At 40.4% G+C, this 22,343-nt stretch overlaps 1 protein-coding gene across 1 annotated transcript in view; it reads left to right on the top strand.

Annotated features, from left to right (window-relative positions):
- Window positions 1-1,227: 1,227 nt before the first annotated feature.
- LOC130931619 (protein shisa-8) overlaps window positions 1,228-22,343 on the top strand; it is a 229,565-nt gene continuing 208,449 nt past the window's right edge. Inside the window, exons 1-2 of the mRNA XM_057860534.1 lie at window positions 1,228-3,022; window positions 11,398-12,027. Coding sequence (XP_057716517.1) covers window positions 11,462-12,027 — 566 coding nt within the window. The 5' untranslated portion in view covers window positions 1,228-3,022; window positions 11,398-11,461. The remainder of the gene's footprint in view (window positions 3,023-11,397; window positions 12,028-22,343) is intronic.

The raw sequence follows: 22,343 nt of genomic DNA, 5'->3' as shown, positions 1-22,343 counted from the left end.
GCATGCTCAAAGTTGACCAAGAGAAGAAAAGTGGACAACGAAAATCGTCCTTTCCATGAGGATTGGACTGGCAAACATGTGTGTATTTTACCAACTGCAAGTACCAAACCTATGTGCTTAATATGCTTCAAGACAGTTGCTCTGATAAAAAGTGAAAATGTGAAACGCCATTATGTTAAAGAGCACAGCTCTTTTGAAGAGAAGTGTCCTTCTAAATCAGAATTGAGAAGGCAAGAAATTAACAGGTTGAATCAGTCATATCAGGAGTCAACAAAGTGTCGTGGGTGTTGGCCAAACATTATAAGCCGTTCTCTGATGGAGAATCAATAAAACAGTGTATGACTGAAGTGATGGCAGCAATGTTTGAAAAGAAAAGGAGGAAATGACAACAAAAATCAAACAAATCTCACTCTCAGATTCATCAACCACAAGACGCACTGAAGTACTGGCTGATGATGTGAGTAAACAGTTTTGTGACTCCCAAATACTGTTTCTCTCATTGAGCGGTGTTTTACTGTTTAAGTTACTGTCAATAAATATTATGCTTGCACCTTAATGACGGAGCTTGTCATTTATGTTCTGTAAATGTGAACATGTACTGTACTACTTGCACATTTTCTTTTTTGTCCAGCAGTGTTTTGCAGTTACCAACTGTACTGTCAATAGTGATTGTTTGCACCTTAATGACAGATCTTGTCAATTATCTAGTGTACATGTGTAAACAATGTACTTGCATTGCTTTTTTTTTTTTTGTATTTTTATTTTAAGTCAAGAAAATTTTTTGTTAATTTATTTTTATTTAATCAGAATGTGCACTGTATTTTTGTTTGGTCTAAAGAAAACCACTTTTACGACCTTCAACCTGTCTTGTACTTGACCGACATTAATAAATGGACCCATGCTTGTGTGAAAAAAATAATTGTGGACCTTCAAGATTTGTATTTGAAGATCCCTGCTGTGTAGATTTAAGGGAACACTGTCAATGGCAGTGAATCAGTTAAAAAAGCAAAGCTGCTGTGTATTTGGGACAATATTGAGACAAGCATGGTAGTGATACATAGCAGGGGCAGAGGAGGAGAGTCAGCAAGAAAGACCTTGCGCTCATTTGCTAACAAAATTCTGTGTGTGTGAGAGAGGGAGAACGAGAGAGGGGGTAAGCAGAAGAGGGAGGAGTGAGTAGAAGAGGGAGGAGTGTTTGAGATATTGTCATCCAGTCCTGTCAGAGAACAGAAGAGAACGGCAGTGGAAGCATCACCAAGTGATGGGATACAGACGCACCGATGAGCGGGCAACAACACGGGACTAAAGGAATACACATGGATGAAGATATGCAGAAGGGAAAGGATGGAATGACATAAAAAAAAAAGAGAGAAAGCATTTTGTTCCTTGCTGGCTTTCCTCTGTCTTCCCACTTCCGTTTTGGGCATCCCACAGTGAAAACACATACATATGATATATATATAAAATTCCTATACATATATATCAAATTATGCCTGTTTTCAAAGAAGCTGCAGCTGAACAAGGAGACAATTGACAACTATTTGTTGTATGATTCAGAAAGGTAATGTGCAACAAATTTTCAGAATCTGTTGCATATTAATTGACTGACATTCTTTGGGGTCAATTTTTTGAAAAACAAAAAATTCTACAGACTCGCACCTGAACCTGGCCCAAAAACAACAAAAGAGCATCTGCTACAGTCCAAGAGGGCTTCCTTTGAAAACAGGATGTTTTGATGTGCCGATGGTGGCACGCTGCTGCTGTTTGGGCTTGTCGCATCTCCACTTCGTCGCCAACAACCTTGGGAGATTTATTCCAGCTAAACTTGTGCCAGCCTTCATCCTAGAGTGCAAAGAGATCAGTTCTTTCTTGACCCCATGCTGAGATTTTGTTAGCGTTGACAAAAATCCAGCAGTCCGGCTTGGAAACAGGTCAGGAATATTTTGCTGTAGTGGACCAAAGTGGGACATTTCAAATTAAGGGTAGGAAGGAGTTGCTTCTGTTTGAGTAAGAACTCAGCAAATAGCAATGAATGATCCATTATGTAGTATTCTCCTTTAATAAATCCGGCATCATTTTTTAACAGCTTCTCTCGTTCAGCATCACTAAGACGTTGCGATCCAACATCACAACGCCAACCCTCCTCTTTTCCCCCACCCTTCTCTTCTCAAGTAGGACAAGGATAAATAGAAAAATACTCAGCTGGTGTCCAGGCTCTGTTACAGATCATAGGATCCAGTGATAGGAAAGGTTTCAGGGGAGGGTGGCGGGGGCGAGTCAATCAACAGTGAACTGGGTGCAAAAAGCCACTGGACTCCCTGTGTGCTGAGTGGAAGCTACTAACAAAGAAAGAGCAGCAGGGGAATTGAAGCTGTTAGTGACAGTGTATGTGTGTGTGCATGCGTGATAGGAAAAGACACCACACGTGCAAGAGGAGAAGCGCTTCTGGACTCTCATCATCTGAGGATTCCAGCTGGATGAGTGCCCAGAGTTTTCTTTTAAAGAACAGCTGCGTTTACCTGTTGGCTCATTGACCGAGAGTTGAAAGTAGAAGACCTGAAAAAAAAAGATGCCCACTACTAAAATAAAAGATCACCCTTTGTGCAGTGACGGTGTCAACGGCAGGATGAAAGATGCAAGTTAAGTGGAGGAGGAGGAGGCAGACAACTCCTTTGGGAAACAACACACTCCGGTGAGTTTTCCTTGGGACGTCAGAAGTGATTTGGCGCTACGCATCAAATGTGTAACTCACTCAGGAATACCAGCATGTCTCAGGATTGAGAAACTCACCAAGATGGGGGTTTGGGACCGTTTGTGAGTCTTAGAAGAATACCCCCTTCTTCTTTTGACAGCAGACATTTTCACAGCCTGTTCTTTGACTGAGCAAAGTGGGAAACTGATTGCAGAAAATGCTACAGGCACGATTATTTGCGGACAACAAGCGCTTCTAAACTGGATTCTCTACAAGACAGCGGATTCAGATTTGTTTCGAACTTTCGGATGCCATACAGCTTATTGAAAGGTGACATTTCCCCTATTTTAGACCACTCACCCACCAACACACACACATAAATGAGGCACTGTAGGGTTAAAAACATAATACACTCTGGGCATTGGTAGATGTGGAAAGTACTTACTTTTTTTTTTTTTTACTTAAGTAAAAATACAGATACAGCTGCAAAAAAATTACTTCAGTAAAAGTATAAGCATCTAAGAAAAAATTCCTCATAAACGTACAAAAGTACTTGAAATTTACAAACAAAAAGTAAAAGTATTTTCTCCCAATGCAATAATGTAATATACGTATATACTGAATGTATATATACTGTATATACATATATATACACTCACCAGCCACTTTATTAGGTACACCATGCTAGTAACGGGTTGGACTCCCTTTTGCCTTCAGAATTGCCTCAATTCTTCGTGGCATAGATTCAACAAGGTGCTGGAAGCATTCCTCAGAGAATTTGGTCCATATTGACATGATGGCATCACACAGTTGGTGCAGATTTGTCGGCTGCACATCCATGATGCGAATCTCCCGTTCCACCACATCCCAAAGATGCTCTATTGGATTGAGATCTGGTGACTGTGGAGGCCATTTGAGTACAGTGAACTCATTGTCATGTTCAAGAAACCAGTCTGAGATTATTCCAGCTTTATGACATGGCGCATTATCCTGCTGAAAGTACCATCAGAAGTTGGGTACATTGTGGTCATAAAGGGATGGACATGGTCAGCAACAATACTAGGGTAGGATGTGGTGTTCCAACGATGCTCAGTTGGTACCAAGGGGCCCAAAGAGTGCCAAGAAAATATTCCCCACACCATTACACCACCACCACCAGCCTGAACCGTTGATACAAGGCAGGATGGATCCATACTTTCATGTTGTTGACGCCAAATTTTGACCCTACCATCCGAATGTCGCAGCAGAAATCAAACTCATCAGACCAGGCAACGTTTTTCCAATCTTCTACTGTCCAATTTCGATGAGCTTGTGCAAATTGTAGCCTCAGTTTCCTGTTCTTAGCTGAAAGGAGTGGCACCCGGCGTGGTCTTCTGCTGCTGTAGCCCATCTGCCTCAAAGTTCGACGTACTGTGCGTTCAGAGATGCTCTTCTGCCTACCTTGGTTGTGACGACGGGTGGTTATTTGAGTCACTGTTGCCTTTCTATCAGCTCGAACCAGTCTGGCCATTCTCCTCTGACCTCTGGCATCAACAAGGCATTTCCGCCCACAGAACTGCCCCTCACTGGATATTTTTTTCTTTTTTGGACCATTCTCTGTAAACCCTAGAGATGGTTGTGCGTGAAAATTCCAGTAGATCAGCAGTTTCTGAAATACTCAGAACAGCCCTTCTGGCACCAACAACCATGCCACGTTCAAAGTCACTCAAATTGCCTTTCTTCCCCATACTGATGCTCGGTTTGAACTGCAGGAGATTGTCTTAAACCATGTCTACATGCCTAAATGCACTGAGTTGCTGCCATGTGATTGGCTGATGAGAAATTAAGTGTTAACGAGCAGTTGGACAGCTGTACCTATTAAAGTGGCCGATGAGTGTACACACACATATACATATATACATATATATTTATTTATTTATTTATTTATTTATACACAGTGGGGAAAATAAGTATTTAGTCAACCACTAATTGTGCAAGTTCTCCCAGGCCTGTAACTGTCAACATGGGTAAACCTCAATCATGAGAGACAGAATGTGGGGAAAAAACAGAAAATCACATTGTTTGATTTTTAAAGAATTTATTTCCAAATCATCGTGGTAATTCTGCAAGTTCTCCCAGGCCTGTAACTGTCAAATTGGGTAAACCTCAACCATGAGAGACAGAATGTGGGGGGAAAAAAAAAAAAAAACAGAAAATCACATTGTTTGATTTTTAAAGAATTATTTGCAAATCATGGTGCTAAATAAGTATTTGGTTGATACCAAAAGTTCATCTCAATACTTTGTTATGTACCCTTTGTTGGCAATAACGGAGGCCAAGCATTTTCTGTAACTCTTCACAAGCTTTTCACACACTGTTGCTGGTATTTTGGCCCATTCCTCCATACAGATCTCCTCTAGAGCAGTGATGTTTTGGGGATGTCGTTGGGCAACACGGACTTTCAACTCCCTCCACAGATTTTCTATGGGGCTGAGATCTGGAGCCTGGCTAGGCCACTCCAGGACCTTGCAATGGTTCTCCTTTGTTGCCCTGGCTGTGTGTTTGGAATCACTGTCATGCTGAAAGACCCAGCCATGTCTCATCTTCACTGCCCTTGCTGATGGAAGGAGATTTTCACTCAAAATCTCTCGATACATGGCCCCATTCATTCTTTCCTTTACACAGATCAGTCGTCCTGGTCCCTTTGCAGAAAAACAGCCCCAAAGCATGATGTTTCCACCCCCATGCTTCACAGTGGGCATGGTGTTCTTCGGATGCAATTCAGTATTCTTTCTCCCCCAAACACGAGAACCTGTGTTTCTACCAAAAAGTTCTATTTTAGTTTCATCTGACCATAACCTATTCTCCCAGTCCTCTTCTGGATCATCCAAATGCTCTCTGGAGAACTGCAGACGGGCCTGGACGTGTACTTTCTTCAACAGGGGGACACGTCTGGCAGTGCAGGATTTGAGTTCCTAGCGGCGCATTGTGTTACTGATAGTAGCCTTTGTTACTGTGGTCCCAGCTCTCTGTAGATCATTCACTAGGTCCCTCCGTGTGGTTCTGGGATTTTTGCTCACCGTTCTTGTTATCATTTTGACGCCACAGGGTGAGATCTTGCATGGAGCCCCTGATCGAGGGAGATTATCAGTGGTCTTGTATGTCTTCCATTTTTTAATAATTTCTCCCACAGTTGATATATTTACACCAAGGGTTTTACCCATTGCAGATTCAGTCTTCCCAGCCTGGTGCAGGTCTACAATTTTGTCTCTGGTGCCCTTCGACAGTTCTTTGGTCTTGGCCATAGTGGAGTTTGAAGTTTGACTGACTGATATTGTGGACAGGTGTCTTTTATACCGATAATGAGTTAAAACAGGTGCCATTAATACATGTAACGAGTGGAGCCTCATTAGACCTCGTTAGAAGAAGTTAGACCTCTTTGACAGCCAGAAATCTTGCTTGTCTGTAGGTGACCAAATACTTATTTTCCACTCTAATTTGGAATTATTTTTTTTGTTAAATTTTTTTTTTTTTTCCACATTCTGTCTCTCATGGTTGAAGTTTACTCATGTTGACAATTACAGGCCTCTCTCTCTCTCTCTCTCTCTCTCTCTCTCTCTCTCTCTCTCTCTCTCTCTCTCTCTCTCTCTCTCTCTCGCTCTCTCTCTCTCTCTCTCTCTCTCTCTATATATATATATATATATATATTTATTTATATATTAGGGCTGTCAAACAATTAAAATTTTTAATCGAGTTAATTACAGCTTAAAAATTAATTAATCGTAATTAATCGCAATTAAAAAATTCAAACCATCTATAAAATATGCCATATTTTTCTGTAAATTATATATATATTCTGTAAAATAAATTGTTGGAATGGAAAGATAAGACACAAGATGGATATATACAGTGGGGAGAACAAGTATTTGATACACTGCCAATGGGAAAACCCATTGCACTGTACATTCAACATACGGTACATAAGGACTGTAGTGGGCATTTCACTCTACTGTCATTTAAATCTGTCTATGCTGTCCTCACTCCGAAGTGTCTACTTTTTCCAAAGCTCGACAGCTAGTGAACGACGCCTTAACAATCAGACTTCTTCCTTTTTCATCTGATTTATTAATAAAATGGCCTCAAAACACTGTCCTCTTTAGACCGTAGTGAAACTACAAAAAAAAAGTACACAAGCATTGCATTAGCAACAACGTTAGCTTAGCACGCTATACAGGTTCACTAAACATAAACAAAAAGCGTCTCATACAAAAAATAGAACATTTCGCTTACTAACATAATATGTACATTCTTTACAACAACCATACTTACGGACAAATCTTGTCCAAGGATCATATAAGCACAACATTACAATGTAGGCGTCAGCCCGAGACGTCGTGCAGCCATATTGAACTGGCAAGTAAAAAATAAACCATGTCGCAAAGCGACCATAAGAGTTCGCTGTTAGACAGCACAAAAAGCATTGCTGTAAAACTTACCAAAAAGCAGAATACTGTCTGAGTGGGACATGTGCGTTAATTGCGTCAAATATTTTAACGTGATTAATTTAAAAAATTAATTACCGCGCGTTAACGCGATAATTTTGACAGCCCTAATATATATATATATATATATATATATATATATATATATATATATATATATATATATATATATATATATATATATATATATATATATATATATGTATATATGTATATATGTATATATGTATATATATGTACATATATGTATATATATATATATATATATATATATATATATATATATATATATATATATATATATATATATATATATATATACAGTGCCTTGCAAAAGTATTCGGCCCCCTTGAACCTTGCAACCTTTCGCCACATTTCAGGCTTCAAACATAAAGATATCAAATTTTAATTTTTTGTCAAGAATCAACAACAAGTGGGACACAATCGTGAAGTGGAAGAAAATTTATTGGATAATTTAAACTTTTTTAACAAATAAAAAACTGAAAAGTGGGGCGTGCAATATTATTCGGCCCCCTTGCGTTAATACTTTGTAGCGCCACCTTTTGCTCCAATTACAGCTGCAAGTCGCTTGGGGTATGTTTCTATCAGTTTTGCACATCGAGAGACTGACATTCTTGCCCATTCTTCCTTGCAAAACAGCTCGAGCTCAGTGAGGTTGGATGGAGAGTGTTTGTGAACAGCAGTCTTCAGCTCTTTCCACAGATTCTCGATTGGATTCAGGTCTGGACTTTGACTTGGCCATTCTAACACCTGGATACGTTTATTTTTTAACCATTCCATTGTAGATTTGGCTTTATGTTTTGGATCATTGTCCTGTTGGAAGATAAATCTCCGTCCCAGTCTCAGGTCTTGTGCAGATACCAACAGGTTTTCTTCCAGAATGTTCCTGTATTTGGCTGCATCCATCTTCCCGTCAATTTTAACCATCTTCCCTGTCCCTGCTGAAGAAAAGCAGGCCCAAACCATGATGCTGCCACCACCATGTTTGACAGTGGGGATGGTGTGTTCAGGGTGATGAGCTGTGTTGCTTTTACGCCAAACATATCGTTTTGCATTGTGGCCAAAAAGTTCAATTTTGGTTTCATCTGACCAGAGCACCTTCTTCCACATGTTTGGTGTGTCTCCCAGGTGGCTTGTGGCAAACTTTAAACAAGACTTTTTATGGATATCTTTGAGAAATGGCTTTCTTCTTGCCACTCTTCCATAAAGGCCAGATTTGTGCAGTGTACGACTGATTGTTGTCCTATGGACAGACTCTCCCACCTCAGCTGTAGATCTCTGCAGTTCATCCAGAGTGATCATGGGCCTCTTGGCTGCATCTCTGATCAGTTTTCTCCTTGTTTGAGAAGAAAGTTTGGAAGGACGGCCGGGTCTTGGTAGATTTGCAGTGGTCCATTTCAATATGATGGCTTGCACAGTGCTCCTTGAGATGTTTAAAGCTTGGGAAATCTTTTTGTATCCAAATCCGGCTTTAAACTTCTCCACAACAGTATCTCGGACCTGCCTGGTGTGTTCCTTGGTTTTCAAAATGCTCTCTGCACTTTAAACAGAACCCTGAGACTATCACAGAGCAGGTGCATTTATACGGAGACTTGATTACACACAGGTGGATTGTATTTATCATCATCGGTCATTTAGGACAACATCGGATCATTCAGAGATCCTCACTGAACTTCTGGAGTGAGTTTGCTGCACTGAAAGTAAAGGGGCTGAATAATATTGCACGCCCCACTTTTCAGTTTTTTATTTGTTAAAAAAGTTGAAATTATCCAATAAATGTTGTTCCACTTCACGATTGTGTCCCACTTGTTGTTGATTCTTGTCCAAAAAATTATATTTCATATCTTTATGTTTGAAGCCTGAAATGTGGCGAAAGGTTGCAAGATTCAAGGGGGCCGAATACTTTTGCAAGGCACTATATATATATATATATATATATATATATATATATATATATATATATATATATATATATATATATATATATATATATATATATATATATATATATATATATATATATACACATACATACTGTACATACATACATACAGAGATCTAAGTCAATATTCAAAGAAAGAACCATAAAATGTATTGACTGCTCCATTTTATTTAAAACTGTAGAAAGGGGAAAAAAAGCAATAAAATTGACTGCACTGTAAACAGAAGCTTAACGAGCTCAAAAACTCCCAAATTTAGCTTAACAGCAGATTGCAAGCAACTATCAGGGGCATACCGCCACCTACTGTACAAGAGTGTGGTGGTTTATATTGGTCGATATCTTGTTCACCTGCCTAATCTTGCTTGTACTCGTGTTGCTGCCTCTAGTGCTCAGTTACGGTATAGTTGCACAGGGCTTAACCATTGCGCCGGAGGGATGAAAATGAAACTACTCAATTCACAATGAGAAATAAGAAAACAAAAGTTACGTGTAACGCACATAGGCGGAGTTTGACTTTTGGGGCAGGAGCTGTGACGAGCAGACGTTACTAGTCGAACATGCAGATATGATTTGCTCATATCATTACAATAGTCACATCATCTGTTCGAAAAATAATTTTGACCCAATATATATATATATTTTTTTGTTCATTTCATTCATTTTTGTTGTTTGTTTTATTGCTTTACAACTTTTGTGGACAACATTTTACCGGAAAATTCTTAATTTTAAAATCATATACACGTATAGGAAAGTCAATTACATATAATGACACTTTTTGGCCACCGGGGGGGCCTGGCCCTCCTGCCCCCCCCCCCCCCCCCCCCAAACTCCGCTTATGGTAACACAGGCGACAATTTGAAAAGTAGTGGCGTAAAAAGTACAGATATTTGTTGTAAAATGTAGTGAAGTAAAGGTAAAAAGTACCACTTCATATTTGTACTCAAGTAAAGTACAGATACTCAAAAATAGTAGTTCAGAAAGGCTTCCTCCTGGGGTGACAGCTGTGCACACCAATTTGATGTAGAGTGCGGCGTAGGGTCTGAGCACTAACAGGCTGACACCCCACCTCTTCAATCTCTGCAGCAATGCAGACAGCACTCCTGTAACGAGTCACATGACATTTTGGAGGGAAAATGACAAGCAGTACTCAATTTGGACATTTAGGGATGTCCGTAGTTTCTAAGGGGTGTACTCACTTTTGTTGCCAGGGGTTTAGATATTAATGGCTATATTTTGAGTTATTTTGAGGGGAAAATAAATCAACTCTATCATGTAAGCTGCACACAGACTACTTTTCATCAAAGTGTCATTTTGTCATATCCCATGAAAAGATATACTTAAATATCGGCAGAAATGCGAGGGGTGTACTCACTTTTGTGATACACTGTATTGAGGTATCATGGGGTCACCTGTAGATTTTGAGGCTTTTCCAGCTTATTTAATAATATACGTTAAAATTGGATCACTTCACTTTCCAATGTACATGAATGGGAACATTGGAAATAAATAGGGATGTTTTCGTCAAATTTTGGCGGAACCGTACGTTTTTGGAAACCTTTGTGTGCTTTGATTTGCTGATTTTTAAAAAATGAGTAAATACTGTGAATTGGATTTTTAAAAGATGAATTAATGAGTTGAAATTAATTTAGCTTTTTGTCGAAAAACACACATTTTCACCGTAACCGTAAAGATTAAGGGCGAAATTAAAAGAGCTCCTGCGTGGTGTGAGTTTTTGGAACGTTCCCAATTTTGAAGGATGAAAATAGGTCAAAGTGTGTGGGCTGTGTGGCGTACCGAAAAAGTGGACGGGAAAAAAACTAATTATACATTGGGAGCTTTGCAAATCTTCCCCGCAACAATAATAATAAAAATATAACACAAACAGATAGAGCCACTCTTTTGAAATATCCTCACACATTAGAAGTGCAATTTTCTCAGACACCAAGGTTAATCTCTGAAGCGTATAATCCAGAGGTTCTACTGTCTGACGATAAATTCTGAACACGTAATTGCTTATTTAAAAGGGACTCATTCACAATTCACGAGTTCACAAAGATGGGGAATTGACTTCTGTCACTCACCTGGTGTCAATTAGTTCCCTCTAATTGCAAAATGATTCCCACATCAGTTGTAAGTATATGGGAACTATCACAGGCCCGTCTCAAAATGAATGCTTTTGATTCAACATGGTGACTGTACCTTGTTGTACCTGTACCTTGTTGTCGGATTTTTAACATTATTCTTCTTCCCCCCAAAACTAGGTTCTTCAATGTTGGGTCTATAAATTACGCATCAACACTGAGGCATCAAGACCAAGGATCAAAGATGTCTGGGTACATGCGAACAATATTGGTCAGCTTCTCAGTGGCCGTTCTTTTAGGATTGACCTCTCTGGGAGGTCTAAACCATCAGCCTTTGGGCCAGGTTTCAGCCCAGGCTTCTCCAAATAACCTCACAACTGAGCCCTCAGTTTTACCAGAAGCTGCCCTTGCCACACCGACTCCAGACACAGAGGATAAAACGGCGCCAGGCGGTGCGAATCGTTGCTGGGGTTACTACGACGTCATGGGCCAGTGGGACCCACCTTTCAATTGTAACGCAGGGATCTATAGCTTTTGTTGTGGCTCCTGCTTCTACCGCTTCTGCTGCCAATTCAAAATCCACAGTTTGGACCAGACTTCCTGTTCAAACTACGATACACCTGTCTGGGCAAACACCGGGCGACCGGCAGCCCCCGTCACAGAGGTCCAAGAGGAACCAGACCGCGATCGAACCCACATGATCGTGTATATTATTTGTGGCGTGGTGGCCATCATGGTCCTCATCGGAATTTTCACCAAGTTGGGGCTGGAGAAGAGTCGAGGCGGACAAACAGACATGACCAATTCCAGGTATGACGTAATCAATAGAGATTTATTATCTGATTCTCAGTACAGTGATCCCTCGTTTTTCGCGGTTAATGAGGGCCAGAACCTCCCGCGATAAGTGAAAAACCGCGACGTAGCACCAACCCTTTTTTTATGTGTGTGTGTTCAATGTATTTATTCAGATTAAGCATTGGAAAGAGATACATTTGAGACATGTTTTTTCCCTTTTTTCCAAAAGTATAATAATTTTTTTATGTGTATATATATTTTAATAAATGTTTTTTAAGCACTTCAAATGTAATAATTATGATAAGTTTTAAACATGTTACTGCCCCACCGAATTATTTTTAAACAAGAATAAAGCAGAAAAATGCTTGTCCTCATTAAATGCTCCATTGAAGTCCACTCAAATCCGCAGAAGCTGCTCACTTAGACACAATGAGTTGCCAAAGCAAGTGTTTAATAAGTTAAACGATGAGTGACGCTTGCGGCGCTTTGAAGCATCTTTGACAACATCCAACCTTCACGTCTGTCAATCATCGTTAACTTTAACAAGCAACTCCAATGCAGTGCCTGACCAACAAAGAGCAGCAGGTGGGAGAGTGACATTTAATTATTTGTTTTTAAATTAAAAAAGGAAAATCCACGATGGACTGAAGAAGCGAAGTTTGAAGCGCGAAGTACCGAGGGATCCCTGTACATTAAGGTCAAATCAGCTTTTTGATTACATGTGAGAAGTTATCAATTAAAGGTCAGAAAACCCACGTTTGCAGGGGATAACTATAACAAGGTCTTTTGGGTTGACGGAAATCACAGATTAAATGTTGTGCACTCAGAACATTGTTACAATTATTGTCAATTATGATGGCTATATAAATTTCAGTTAATCTAGATATTCTACACATTCTTATGACATTTTAACTGGCTGGATTTATTTTTGGTGTCCATTCGAGCATCCAGCTATGGAATATTTGTTGCAACCTAAATTACTTTACATAACATATAGTTAGTACTATTCTGTTACTAAGCAATGTTGAAATTTTTGTTCATGCAATATACCACGGTTAGCTCTACTTTAGGAATAAAAACTCAAATTGCTAACATGCATATTATTAAGTCAGATATTACTTTGTGCAGAAGAATGAAAATAAATATAAAAGTCCACCACAAAAGCTTTTTACCCCATTTTCTCTCCCTGTTTAGACTATTTTTTTCACTTGAATTATTACCTTTTTGGTCCATTTAGAGAAAACATGTGGAGTCATGTTGAGTTTTGCTTGCATACTGGTGGTATAGCCATTTCACATTGATGCTGGATTGATTGCTGTGACACAACTGCGACTCTGCCAATGTTTGGCCTCCAGTGAACGATCCGAAGAGAGCGGGTGGTTTTTGGATGGCTGGAATATTGACTGGATGTGACTGGAGAGGAGCCAACGGTTAATTCTAGTGCACAGAACAGTGAGGACAAGGGAGAGACACAGAGTGTGTGTCAGTGTGTTGGGTGTGACCAGCCAGCGTATTGGGTGTTAAAAAATGCACCATGGGGCTTCTTTAAAAAGGCATCATCACTAGATCTCGAAACCTACTCGGCATATGAGTAAGATGATGGTGTGGCATCTAATAGAGAGACGACTACTGGACACCAGCACTAATTAATCCGGCCTTGTGACACCCAGAACATGACGAAAGCTGGCAGCTAAAAGTACATGTTGGCCTCGGATATGTGTGGTTCTTAACTCATTGGCTGCCAGTGACAACATTCGTTCATTTGCCCCTCCCACTCAAAATAGATATTAAGCGTCATCAATGATACTGACAGTTGAACATTCACAGCGCATAGACTTCATAATGTAATCGATGGGACACGGGGTGCGGGGCCGATAAATAGGGGGACTGCATTGTTGGCGAGGCCGTCAAAGCTGACCGAGTGGAATCACAGACAAAGAGCAAAATTGTTGTGAATAAATGCTTAAATCCTTGAATTCTTTATAGATATGGACATAAAACAGTCATGATTCTTGGTTAAAAACTCAAAAACTGTGCAGGTAGCATTTATTTTACGTAAATATGTCGAATGTGCGTCTCGTCTTTAAAGTGCATGTGACACGAAAAAGCATGTTTATTTCATAATACAGTACACGCGGTATTTTATGCTCCTGAATGATATGGACCGCTTAGATGTGTGTGGAAGCGATCGCTATATTTATTTAGTTTTTTTAATCCCGCGCCATGAAAATGAGTGACTTCCGGCTTCGGTCTTGCATTGAGGAGGAGGACGCTGTGACGTGTACGGATGACGGCGTCCTCTTCACTATGCAGCCGTACTGTTGTGTATGAGGACTAAGGATTCAGCTGATTTTGCGGATTAATACGTTTATTTTTCGCATCACGCCGGCCAAACGGCTGCAGAAAAATCTTGCTGTATGAGGTAGAGGCGTGTGCGCCTTTTTGGAGTTTCAAAAGGTTCCCATTCACCGTGGATATTGGCCAAAACAATCCCTACTACTGTGGGACCATTGGACCTATGAGGAAGTGAGTAAACATCTTGTTTTGTTTTATTTCAAATATGAATACAGCGATTACAAAGTAAGCACTACAAACTTTCTTTAAATAAAGGACTACTTACGTCTGATCATTGATAGGCATGTAAAAAGATCTCCTCATGCACATTAGCTGCACGTTAGCTGCACAACAACTGCAGCCGCCCTCCTCCGAGGAAGGAGCTGTAAATTGCTCTCCGCCGGGCGGTTTGCCGATCCACAAAGACAATCGACAACCCAGTCGTCATGTCAAATAATCCGGGCTAGTTATGTGTGATTTTCCGCTTCGAAGACTTTGAAATATCACTCGGTTCGGGTTAGCATGTCGGCTAGCTGTCACGCCTCTTGGTTTGTTTACATTCTCCGAAGCCGGGAAAGGCAAATGACATATGTCCGATTTAGGTGTCATAAAATATCGTTCGGGAGGTGCGACAGTAAAGGTGAAGTCAACAGTTTTGACCATTATGGAATAATTTTGCCATGTCGTCTTGAATAAGTGCATTTTTATTATTTCATATTCCATTTAGCACAAGACTGTTATTTGTCATGACCATGCCATTTATTTAGCAATTGGGGAAAATACTTGGATAAAAAGAATATCCTGTAAACGTATTGAAGTAAAGAGACAGAAACAACAACATTTTGCAGCTCTCTTCATCGCGTTTTCCTCGTTGTGAAAAGTTCCCCCTCGACAGGCTGACTGGTCCTTCTCAAGCCATTTATTTAGCTATTGGGGAAAAATGCTTGGATAAAAAGAATATCCTGTAAAAATAGAGGGGTAGGGAGACAGAAACAATGACATTTTGCAGCTCTCTTTGTCACGTTTTCCTCGTTCTGAATAATTCCCCCTCAATGGGCTGAATAGTAAAACCGATGAGCCCAGTCTCCCGCTGACGTCATCCACCTGTTGGGGACGCTAGAGCCCTATAATGGTAGGCGTGGCTAATCGGCAGATTAAAAGACTAATTTCTCGTCATCTGCGCTTTGCTAAATTGTTGTATATAGTGGAATCGTCTCAAAATATGATTCTAATTCACATAATAATGCTATTTAAGACTTTTTTTCTCCTGTCGTATGCTCTCTAAATATTCACTGTGGCACCGCCATACCACAACAAAGAGCTTTTAACGTTAAAATTATTGTGAATAAATGTTTAAATCCCTGAATTCTTTATAGATATGGACATAAAACAGTCTCGATTCTTGGTTGAAAGCAAAAAACAAACAAGCAGGTAGCATTTATTTTACGTAAATACGTTGAATGTGCGGCTCGTCTTTAAGTTCACTGTGGCGCCGCCTTACCACAACAAAGAGCTTTTAACGTTGAAATTCTTGTGAATAAATGTTTAAATCTCTGAATTCTTTGTAGACATGGATGTAAAACTGTCATGTTCTGCTCCTGGTCAGATTTTGTGTTGTTATAGAGCCGGCTGTGGGGGCGTTCCCGACATCGCACCTGCAGCTAATACCTGCTCATTAACAATAGTATAAAGACGGCGCAGATATATTTCCTTCCATTCGACATCTTGTACTTTCGAGTAGCCTTGTAATTTGTTATTTCGCCCCTGCCTTGGGTTTTTGATCGTCTGCCACCTTAGTTTTGTATTCCTCTACCTTGTGCAGGTACGTGATTGTATTTTAGTTGTTTTATTGGTTTATTGGCCTACCACCTAGGTTTACCCTCACGTTTATACAGTGGGGCAAATAAGTATTTAGTCAACCACTAATTGTGCAAGTTCTCCCACTTGAAAATATTACAGAGGCCTGTAATAGTCAACATGGCTAAATCTCAACCATGAGAGACAGAATGTGAAAAAAAACAAAAACAGAAAATCACATTGTTTGATTTTTAAAGAATGTATTTGCAAATCATGGTGGAAAATAAGTATTTGGTCAATACCAGAAGTTCATCTCAATACTTTGTTATGTACCCTTTGTTGGCAATAACGGAGGCCAAATGTTTTCTGTAACTCTTAACAAGCTTTTCACACACTGTTGCTGGTATTTTGGCCCATTCCTCCATGCAGATCTCCTCTAGAGCAGTGATGTTTTGGGGCTGACGTTGGGCAACACGGACTTCCAACTCCCTCCACAGATTTTCCATGGGGTTGAGATCCGGAGACTGGCTAGGCCACTCCAGGTCCTTGAAATGTTGCCCTGGCTGTGTGTTTGGGATCATTGTCATGCTGAAAGACCCAGCCACGTCTCATCTTCAATGCCCTTGCTGATGGAAGGAGATTTTCACTCAACATCTCTCGATACATGGCCACATTCATTCTTTCCTTTACACAGATCAGTCGTCCTGGTCCCTTTGCAGAAAAACAGCCCCAAAGCATGATGTTTCCACCCCCATGCTTCACAGTGGCTACGGTGTTCTTCGGATACAATTCAGTATTCTTTCTCCTCCAAACACAAGAACCTTTGGTTCTACCAAAAAGTTCTATTTTGGTTTCATCTGACCATAACACATTCCCCCAGTCCTCTTCTGGATCATCCAAATTCTCTCTAGCGAACCGCAGACGGGCCTGGACGTGTACTGGCTTCAGCAGGGGTACACGTCTGGCAGTGAAGGATTTGAGTCCCTGGCAGCTTTACTGATAGTAGCCTTTATTACTGTGATCCCAGCTCTCTGTAGGTCATTCACTAGGTTCCCCCGTGTGGTTCTGGGAATTTTGCTTACTGTTCTTGTTATCATTTTGACGCCACGGGGTGAGATCTTGCATGGAGCCCCATATCGAGGGAGATTATCAGTGGTCTTGTATGTCTTTCATTTTCTAATAATTGCTCCCACAGTTGATTTCTTTACATCAAGGGTTTTACCAATTGCAGATTCAGTCTTCGCAGCCTGGTGCAGGTCTACAATTTTGTCTCTGGTGTCCTTCGACAGCTCTTTGGTCTTGGCCATAGTGGAGTTTGGAGTGTGACTGACTGAGATTGTGGACAGGAGTACTTTATACAGATAATGAGTTAAAGCAGGTGCCGTTAATACAGGTAACGAGTGGAGCCTTGGTAGACCTCGTTAGACCTTGTTAGAAGAAGTTTGACCTCTTTGACAGCCAGAAATCTTGCTTGTTTGTAGGTGACCGAATACTTATTGTCCACTCTAATTTAGAAATAAATTCTTTAAAAATCAAACAATGTGATTTTCTGTTTTTTTTCCACATTCTGTCTCTCATGGTTGAGGTTTACCCATGTTGACAATTACAGGCCTGTCTAATCTTTTCAAGTAGGAGAACTTGCACAATTGGTGGTTGAATAAATGCCTTTTTGCCCCACTGTATATATTGATCCCCGTCGACCTTCTGTCACAGACCCGTTTTGTTATTTCCCCTTTTGACTGCGACCGCGTATTGTTTTGTTTTGTGTTTAATAAACCCTTGCACGCATCCCTCAGTTGTTTGTTGTCTGTTGTGAGGTCCAACCTTTTTTCCACGTTTGCAGATCCCAACCGAATATCTCGACGCCCTTCCAGTGGATTGCCTGCATCTTTATACTATTGTTGATGAGCAGGAATTTGTTGCAGGTGCGATATCGGGAACGCCCCCACAGCCGGCTCTGTAACAACACAAAATCTGACCAGGAGCAGAACGTGACAAAAAAGTCTCGATTCTTGGTTAAAAGCAAAAAATACCTCCAGGTAGCATTTATTTTACGTAAATATTGTGAACTATGACGCCAATGCCTTAGTGGCATATTTCTCTATTTTTGTCAAGTTTCAAAATGCATGCATGGTACGAAAAATATAATTACTTTGAATCCTCAAACAAATCACTCCTGAGACAATCCTTCCTGTTTGTATGTGGTAGAGGTTTCGTACTTTTTGAAACGAAATCCATCGTTTGTTCGCTGCGTGCATGTGTTTGTGAATAGCTCCTCTTGATGTGGGCGCCCCCCTGCTTGAAGAAGTTTCGCAGTGCATGGCGGAGCTGACCCGTCAATAATGATGATGTCTATGCACAGCGAGTCCTCCCAGGTTAAATCAACTGGATTTTATCATTGTCAACAGCAGGCAATAAGTTAATTTTGGGTCACTTCCTTGTTAATTATAGAGTAATTGCATGCCTCTTCCTGTTGATTATGGGATACTTCCTGCACATTTTGGGCCATTTCAGGGTCATTTCATGTACATTTTGGGGCCTTTTCAGGTTTCTTCCGGTTGATGTCAGGTATTTTTTTCCAATTTCAAATTAATGTAGAGTTTTTGTCGAATTTAGGTGGATCTGTACGGTTTGGTAAAAACCTTTGTCAAACGGTCGCCAGTCATATTGGATTGAATGTATGTCAATGGCAGTGAATGAGTTAAAATAAGCAGTTGGATGATTTTTTCCTGAATTGCGGTCACCATCATAATAAAATTCCACCTTCATACTAGTTATCACAATAACAACATACAACAGAATATAGGCCTTGATGTCAAGTTGAGTTAAGCAAATTGCCCCCACCCCTAAAAAATGTCATGTGTGAAAATTATGACTCAAATATTGAAAACACTACAATCGTATGCCCGGCCAGTAGTTAGCGATATGACTTTGGTAACTGCACATACATAATCTGTTGAAGTTTCAGGTCATACTCCAATACCTTTGGCAACCCCTTCATGATTGTAACTTTAATTTATGATAATAGTAATGTACTACTGATAGGTAAGAAAATATTGGCATCCATCATACTCTCTTCTGAAAGGCTATTGAACAACAATAGCAAAAAATAAATAAATAAAAAGGCAAGGTTTGTCGACACAACTTGTAATTTTCATCATAATCAAATATAATTATTTGTAATGACTAACGAGGTTTATTGTGGTTATCATTCAAAATTTACATTTGGATGAATTTTGGTATATTTCTAAACCAGCTTTTGAAGAATCTCAATCAACAAATGTAGGGAATTGTCATTTGTCGTATATGTGTAGCATGTATTTGTGTACATTAACAGTTTTTTTCTGTGTGTACTTACTTCAGTACTTTGGTGCCACCCATCGAATGTTTAATTATACAAGCAGGTTCATTATGTGTCTCTACCGAATATACCACAATGGTCATAGTACAGTTGCCTAGTGTAAAAAAATGCTGCCTTTTATGGCACTGGTGTGTTCGTAGCTATTCACGTTTACTTTCTTATATTCAGCTATCCACTAGCACCTGCCTTCTAGCTCAGTCCCGAGGCATCATGCTAACAAAAGCCATACTCAGCATTGTACTTTCCATTTAGGGAGAGCAGTGTTTCATTTTCATGAGACCAGACCGCTGCCTTAAAAGTGGGTGTTAAGTGTGAAATAATTCTTGATCCTTGTGGCATTTACATGGAAGCATGTCACATGTGATGCTATTAAAACACTTGGGAATGTTTTTTTAAATTACTGCAAAATGGAATGTCGCCATGTTGGCATCAGATGTTGCCTGATGAACAATGAAATATGTTTCCATTCAGAATGGCTGAGCTTATCTCTGCACACCGATCACATTTTCAAATTCATTCTCAGCCGTTGATTGGCAAGCACTTTCACCCAGCTGCCATCAAGAAAGTGTCTTGTACTCAGTGTGCGTGTGCACGCATGTGTGTTTGTACAACATATGGGCAGAAGACAAAAATAAATCTAGCCGCAGAGCTGTTAAAGGTGGCAATGTGCAGAAACCTTGGGTCAGGCAATCACAACAGTCAGTGGTGCAATGATGTACAGCACAACACACAAAATCACCTCTCATTATAGCTGTGCGTTATCCCCCTTACTCCAATGCACTGCTCTTCATCTCCAAAGAGACTGTTTTTGTTTTGGTCGTCATCCGTCTTCTGCAGTGTCCGATACTGCTGCAAAACAACATTTAAAACAAATTGTATGCTTTGATACATGATTCAGTAGAGGAAAGTAAATGCACCAAATGTTTTCCAAACTAGTTGACAATGAATTACTCCTAAGAGACTTGCTTAAATGCTTGGAAGTACAGCATTTTACTGAGGGCGTATTCACACTTTGGTTCGCACCAAAATACATTTGGTCTGGGTTTTTGTGATGCGGTTCCTTTTCACATTGCAATTTGAGCAAATGATCCAGGATTTGACAACAAATCATCCTCGTCCAATCATTGGAAAAAAAAACGGTATGTGTAGGGTAACACGGTAAAATAAGGAAGTAACCAATCACGGAGCTCCAGAGTGCTGCAAACGTGCTCATAATGATTTGCTTTTGTTCGCGGGAAATTTGGAGCATCAGAAGCCTTTGATGGCACTGTAGCGGATGATGTTGGTGAGTCTGTCGCTTGGTGAGTTAAGTTTGCGTTGCCATGCGCTCGTGTTCGGCTGATCGTGCCTTGTGTTCGGCCGCTCGTGTCTTTTTTCTCCGGAAACCGCATGACAGAGTTCCCCTCCGGAACACAACATCCCCCACATTAATTCCGTGGGTAAATTATGTACAGAGGATGTACGGTCACTACACCACGTTCATTTTACAAGAACAGAAGAAATTTCACTCCTAATTGCTCCACACTGAACCTGGACTCATATCACCATGTTACATAAAAAATATACATGTTTTTGTTCCTGGCTTGTAATCATTGTATTTGTGTTGCTTGGGTCCAAATTAAATGAAAAAGTTCCACTAAAAAGGTAAACGTTTGGTTTTGCTAAAATTAGGCTACGTCTACACTAGGACAGATAACTTTCTCCAGGGTATTTTGCCGACTATTTTTATACCTGTCCACACTTCGTTTAAGGTGCGTTTAAGGGCCTCCCCGCTTCTGCAAGGTATGCCTGCATTTGCGCAAACTACGCATGCGTAAAAAGGAGAAGCCTAATGTGTTACGTCATAGCCCGCGCGGTTTACCTCTGAAACGGAAACACATTCCTAGCCCGTGACAAATTTTGAAATTACTACACCTGCTAGACTGTCATTATTTTGTGATCACTTTTTTTTCGTGATCACAATTAAACGCATCACACAGGAGTGGAAGGGAGAGCACGCTCTGCTTTTACGAGCAGTCGCCGAGTTGTGATTAAAATCTTTAGAAAACAACGGAAGCCTGACATCCTTGCATCAGTTGCGCTCTCACCACTTGGAAAATAACAAATAGAAGCATATGGTGTGGCGCTGAGTATATTTTCTGGAAGCAGTAACCACGACTGCTTGTGCATAAAAGTGGCGATCCTGGAAGTGGCAACAGTTTTGACTGGCAGAAATGTCTGGGGAAAAAAACTGATCGCGCGCCTCTTTGACTGGGGGTACCATGCAGGTACTTTTCGGGGTTTAATTTTCCTCTAAGCATTTTTTTTATAAAGTACTCACATTCGGTCGGCATTGAGTTGGGAGGGGCCAGCCCAGCAGCTGGCTGATCGGAAACAACTCGGGAGACGAGCTCTGTAAAAAATGCTCATCTCCACCTCATCCGTGATGGGAGGACCCAAAATGGTCCCTGAATTTAAGCATATTATTGAGACGTAGTTTGAAGGTTCAAGAAAAATATGTGGAAAGGAAAAGAGCAGGAATGCCACGACGTGATCGTCCGCCTCCATTGTTTACGTTGCTGGCATGCCGCACTAAAAACAGTGACGGCATGACATCCCTTCCCGAGTATCCGAATGTTGTACGGTGACAGCAGTCCATATTAGGCGGCGCGTAGGCTGCGGGTAACATTACCGGCCTACTTTATCCGTTTAACAACTAATCCAGATAATAGGCATACTAGTGCAGTTGACATGCCATATAGTCCAACTAATTACAAGTTTAAGGCCATTATCCGTCCTAGTGTAGACGTAGCCTTAGAGGCTATATTCAAAATTTCCGATTTTACGTCATAGTTATGCA

This window comes from Corythoichthys intestinalis, chromosome 16 (assembly GCF_030265065.1).
Source record: "Corythoichthys intestinalis isolate RoL2023-P3 chromosome 16, ASM3026506v1, whole genome shotgun sequence".
NCBI classification, from domain to species: Eukaryota; Metazoa; Chordata; class Actinopteri; order Syngnathiformes; family Syngnathidae; genus Corythoichthys; species Corythoichthys intestinalis.
The sequence above is the reverse complement of the archived record's forward strand: the minus strand, read 5'-3'. Positions and strand labels throughout refer to the sequence as shown.